Source organism: Myxocyprinus asiaticus, chromosome 1, assembly GCF_019703515.2.
Source record: "Myxocyprinus asiaticus isolate MX2 ecotype Aquarium Trade chromosome 1, UBuf_Myxa_2, whole genome shotgun sequence".
Taxonomy (NCBI): Eukaryota; Metazoa; Chordata; class Actinopteri; order Cypriniformes; family Catostomidae; genus Myxocyprinus; species Myxocyprinus asiaticus.
Window position 1 is genome coordinate 48,877,126 of NC_059344.1, and position 5,993 is coordinate 48,883,118.

The following is a 5,993-nucleotide window of genomic DNA, read 5'->3' on the forward strand; positions in this document are numbered from 1 at the left end:
AAGAAAGTCGTTCACATCTGGGATGGCATGAGGATAAATTATTTTTCATTTTTGGGTGAACTATTCCTTTAAAAAACTAAATAAAAGGCATGCAAAAACGCATTGCCCGATACTTTACATTCTAACATCTACACAACAAGGTTGACTTGAAAGACGATCAACAAACGTGCTCTGCAGCATCATGATTCACATTCCTGATGGGTCAAGTGACACTTTTATAACACAATTACCCATTTAAAAGGTCATTTAGACAATAAAACAAAGTGCTCTTGAAAATGTAAACCTGGCAGCATGTAAGAGCCTGGCTCTAGCTGTTAGCAACTGATTGGTCAATCACAGGTAATGATGAAGGTTCTCTGGTCTGTTGTTTCAGTAGCAAACATCACTGCAATTTGAAGTGCAGTGGTGCATGCAAACCTCTGTGTGTTGAACTGATTTATTATTAAGCAAAGTTAATCAAGTTGGCTTTAACAAAAAGACACCAATGAAGCCTGCAAAACTCTGCAATGTCTTAACAATCTCAATCTCATCTCACATAATTTAATCCATTAGTGCTGGATTTGTTTTAAGAAGAAATCTGTGGCATACCGTAAAGGTGATGGATGGTGCATGTTCAGCATATGACAGATAAATGAGAATTCCGGAAAGAAAAACTCTGTTGACTGAGGTCATAGGAGAGCTCTCAAGCATGCAACACAGATGTAGTTGAGGGTGTTCACATGGGCATTTGAAATACAGATGTTATAGTCCACTGATGATAAACTTCAGAGAGGGGACGTATTACAGGAGTGGCTGAGGGTCAGGATTACATTAATGATTGCATTTTGAGGTTTTGATTAAGGATGATTTACAGTACACTTTGCCTTTCACTTATAACATAATATACAGTATGTGGTAAGATTAAAATTAGCATAATGTACATTTTGTAGTCCTAGTGAGGATAGTGTTTTCAGTGAGACCCTCCACCATGATCCCTGAATGCTGCACAATTATATATATGTGCATTTGTCATCTGTTTGTTGTGTGCCGGCTTGTTCTCTAACTTTCAGTGGATGTTTGGGCTTTGTCTGACACATGACTTCATCATAAGGACTGCAGTGCACCCTGAGGCTTGCTGGGAGTTTAATCCCATCTCAGAGGAATTCTTTTAAACACAAAGCACACAAAATCAGCAGACAGTAACTCCAAAACTTTTCGTTTCTAAATTGAGTGTGTAAATTCCAACTTGTCGCACGTGTAATTAACCATAGTTTTCAAACAGCTGAGTGTCTGCTTTTAAAGGGATAGTTCACCCAAAAATGAAAATTCTTTCATTATTTACTCACCCTCATGCCATCCCAGATTTAGAGTAAAAAAAGGACTTAAATTTTGATCTGTTTCTCACCCACATCTATTATATCGCTTCTAAATATATGAATGTATGTGATTTTTGGAACTACAAAGGTCTGATCACCATTCACTTGCATTGTATGGAACTACAGAGCTGAGATATTCTTCTAAAAATATTTGATTGTGTTCTGTTGAAGAAAGAAAGTCATACACATCTGGGATGCATGAGAGTGAGTAAATGATGAGAGAATTTTCATTTTTGGGTGAACTATCCCTTTAATGTAACATTTTATTCTGAGGAGTTTGCAAGACTGGACAACATGATTCTGAAACCCCCAAAATTACATTGTGTGTGTCTGTTGTTTTCTTCATAGCTTAAAGTGAGGGGACATTTTTCAGCAGTTGTCAACACAAACATGCTGTGGAGACTTAATGAGGGCAAAATGTGAATGTGTGATACAAATAACACCAACTCTTTCTTTCTGTTTTGGTTTGTGCTTTCAGTGGAGTATCAGGGAGTCAACATGACAGTGTGCTACCCCAAAGTCAGCAGGGATGAGATTCAAAATGAAGGCAATGCCGTGGCCATTATTGGTGCTGCAATCATGTACTGCTGTGTTCTCTTTGCATGGTGTGCACCCTATATTTAAGCTATGGGGGGGGGGAGGGAGTATTGATATTGGATGTTAATAAAATAGCTAACTGCTACCTTTTTTCTTAGCAATGAGGCTTCGTACTTAGCTGAGGTCTTTGGACCTTTCTGGATGATAAAAGTTTACCGCTATGAATTCCAGGTATGTGTTTTTCTGAATGCCTCTTTGACCACATGTGGCAGAAAATGCCTACTTAAGATATTTTTCGTGATTTGAACTGAAGGATATCTGACATGATTAGGGAATTAATGAGCTCTGTCACTTTTAAAACTATAGTTCACCCAGTAAATTATTATTCTCTTATCATTTACTATCCCTTATGCCATCTCAAACAAGTAAGACTTTCTTTTGTTGAAAACAAGATATTTTAAAAGATGTATATTTTTATATCCATACAATTTAAGTCAATGGGGTCCAGAATTTTCAAGCTCCAAAAAGGACATAAAGGTAGCATGAAAGACATCCATACAACTCAAGTGGTTTAATTCATGTTTTCTGAAGCCATACGATTGGTTTTGAGTGAGAAACAGAACAAAATGTAACTCCTTATTCACTATAAATCTTGCCATCAGCAGTCTCCTTGGTGCATTCATGAGAAAAGCTTGTTCACACTTTTTCGCTCTTGGCATGTGTACAGCACTCTGCGAGTGCATTGAGCATGAGGAAATGTGAATGAGCTTCTCTCATGCACGCACCAAGGAGACTGCTGATGGCAAAGGGACTGAATGTTTGCTTTATTTCTCACCCAAAACCAACCGTAACACTTCTAAAGACATGGATTAAACGACTTGAGTCGTTAGGATTATCATTATTCTGCCTTTACGTCCTTATTGGAGCTTGAAAGTTTTAGACACCATTGACTTATATTGATATGGAAAAACACATGTCATGCATCTATGAAAATATCTTTGTGTTCCACAGAAGAAAGTCAGACAGATATGAGACAGATGTGAGTAAATGATGAGAGAATTTTTGTGGGAACTGTCTCTTTATTTTCTAGAAACACTGCCAAATTTGAATTAATATTGCATTGTTATTGAATTAATGGCTTATTTCTCTGACATTCTCTCTCTCTCACTGAACAGAAAGCCTCCTGTTGTTTCTGCTGTCCAGAGGAAGAAGATGGTAAGAACAATATTACAAGTTCCAATTTACATAGATTTTGCAAACATATTAGTCTTTAATTACAATTTAGATTCAAGGTCTTAACATCTTTGTTTGTCTTCTGACAGAGGAGGAGTTTGTTATCGAAGAGAACAAAGGCTGTCAGAAGGTCATCCACAATGAGAGCCAGCGCGTTGCCTACAGCTACTTCTTCTTCCATTTCGTCTTCTTTTTGGCCTCCCTCTACGTAATGATGACCCTCACTAATTGGTTTAGGTCAGTCGTTAAAGAGTTCATTTGAGCTGCTCTGGATTAGGGAGGTCACAGTAGAAAGCACTAAAATGACAATAAACTTAAGTACATGCAAGAGTCTTCATATTTAGACTATTTAGCATGGAAAGCACGCTGACATGCAGATACACAGCTGTCAAAATGGAGATTTCCTATTGATTTCTATTGTTCTTTAATATGACTAATTAGTATAGACTAATTTCGGCAGTTTTAGAACACAGAATTCCTTCTGCAATTATTTATTAATTATTATATATATTTTTATTATTATTATGTCTCTTTATGAACCATCATTCCATTTGAAGTTGTCACCAAAAGGATTTTTATTTTATTTTTTTCAGATTTATCTAATTTCTGGGAATTTTTTTTAGCAATTTTGTAGCCAAAAGTATAGCTAGGTTAGGAAAAAAACAAACAAACCATATGCTCAAATATATGTATGTATAGTAGGGTACAAAAGGGCTTACGGCACCCCTTAATGAATATGTTTTGGGGGGTTTTCTGGTCGCAAAGTGTTTCAAAATTGAGAAATAATACTTTTTATTGAATATTGGTGGAACAACATTTTGTGAAAAGAAATAATAATGGAAGATTGTTTTGATTAAAATTCTTTTTTTTTTTAAAGGTGCAGAGGGGGGCCTTTTATCCCACACTTGCAGTAAAAGCCCCCACACATAAAGGGGGTTTATAGTGATATAGTGTAGATGTATGGCAAAATAGTTATAGGACAAAATTGGTCAATTTATGAAAATACTTTTGAGACACAATGTTTTTCAAATAATAAATACAGATAATGCTTATTCTAAATAACCACTTCAGAAAAGGGTGCACCATTTCCTGTTAATTTCAATCACATTTGGCATTTCATAACATATCTCAAGTATTCTATAAGCAAATTAATCTCCTTTGGGATTGGAACAGTCAACGTGAGCTCACTTTAAACATTATTCATAACAAATCTATTCCCCCCAATTGAGAAGAACTATTTGTTTTATCGGGGGCTTTTACCCCAACTACTGTCCTTTCATTTATTAGACAACTACTGTATTGAAAACCTTTGATTTAATAACCTTGAACAAAACTGAAAAGTATTTTGTCTCAAAATGTGATAATTTCAGGGATTCTCATTAGCTACATACATTTGCAACATTTTAAAAGTTATTAAATGTTAGATCAGATTACCTCAAAATCAACCTTTAGACACTGCATAAGTTGACCTCATGTATCAGGGAAATTGTGCATTGCATAGTGACAAATATGCATTTAGGAAAGCAGTGTGGTAGTTTTTATTGCAATTTAACCTTTTGGGAGAAAATAAAATTAAAAGTGCCTTTTACCTTGCGGGCCTTTAGCCCCATTGTACATATACAGTGTACTCTGAAAGTAAAAAAAGACTCAAATCCGGTCCATTTTTGATAATAACATTCTATCTCCCCCCAGTTATGAGACTGCTGTGCTAGAGACCACCTTCACCCACGGGAGTTACTCCACATTCTGGGTCAAGCTGTCCTCTTGCTGGGCATGTGTGGTTCTCTATCTGTGGCTCCTCTTGGGTCCCCTGTGCCACTGCCAGTCCGATCACAAACGACCTCGCCGTGCCCGAATCAAGAGACGGACCCCCTCCCGGCGCCATGTTAGTGTTAGTGTGTGAATGACATTAACCAGACTGTTCAACAGTATCAAAGACAGTGGGGATGTGCACAAGTTAATGGACATTTCCACCTCAACTGGGCAATGGGTCAAACTCCAGAACTATGAAATCTGAGGAGAAGACTCCATTAAATGAAAATGGATGCTCCTGAAGATCCTATTAGGATTAAAAACATCAGCACTGTAAATGCAATTCAACATGGGCACTGAAAATGTTAACCATGTTTATGACTGCATGGGCATATATACCTTTGGGGATGTGCTGAAATTGCCAAAAGTAAAATGAATATATTAGGAATACATATATAGAAATTCTGTCCATTTTCTGGACAAGCTGGATGTGTCGAACATTTTGTGATTTTTTTAAAACTAGAAATGTAGAAGCATTTTTCATTGGGTTGATGTGTAGACATACAGTATGAGGACTACTTTAAAAAGGCTTTTTCAGATTAATATATACTGTGTTTCATTTAAATTTATTTAATTTTTATAGGCTATGTCAGCTATGATTCAGTGATCTATGGCTTGGATATGTGCTATAATAGCCATATGCTCTAAGGGTGAGCACCTCCCACACTCAGAGGCCACAGGGAGAAAAAGCTGTTATCTACAGTATAATGACTTTAATAGCCCAGCGACAACCAGCCTGTTTAGTTCTAATTGCATGTTTGTGTTAGTATGTCACTGTCATAAAAGTTATTTTTGTAAATATATTTTTAACAAATCACATTCTAGAGTTTAACTGTGTTTTCTACAGAGGCTTGTCTATAATTTAACTCTAAACAAGCACATCAAGGTAATAGGAAAACTTCAGTCTACTAATGATTAAAGGGAATATTTGGCAAAAAAAAAAACAAACAGCTTCCAAAAACAACAACAACTATTCATTGGGAAAAGCACTCTGCCATAAACATAAACAAACACACACACACACACACACACACACACACACACACACACACACAT

The 5,993-nt window shown here is 36.4% G+C and overlaps 1 protein-coding gene across 2 annotated transcripts in view; it reads left to right on the plus strand.

Moving 5' to 3' along the window:
• The window catches only part of LOC127447245 (serine incorporator 4-like), a 32,589-nt gene extending 26,769 nt beyond the window's left edge, over nucleotides 1-5,820 (plus strand). For both annotated transcript variants that reach the window (XM_051709012.1, XM_051709004.1), the window contains exons 8-12: nucleotides 1,834-1,960; nucleotides 2,051-2,123; nucleotides 3,068-3,107; nucleotides 3,215-3,362; nucleotides 4,818-5,820. In XM_051709012.1, coding sequence (XP_051564972.1) covers nucleotides 1,834-1,960; nucleotides 2,051-2,123; nucleotides 3,068-3,107; nucleotides 3,215-3,362; nucleotides 4,818-5,028 — 599 coding nt within the window. In that variant the 3' untranslated portion in view covers nucleotides 5,029-5,820. The remainder of the gene's footprint in view (nucleotides 1-1,833; nucleotides 1,961-2,050; nucleotides 2,124-3,067; nucleotides 3,108-3,214; nucleotides 3,363-4,817) is intronic.
• Nucleotides 5,821-5,993: the final 173 nt, after the last annotated feature.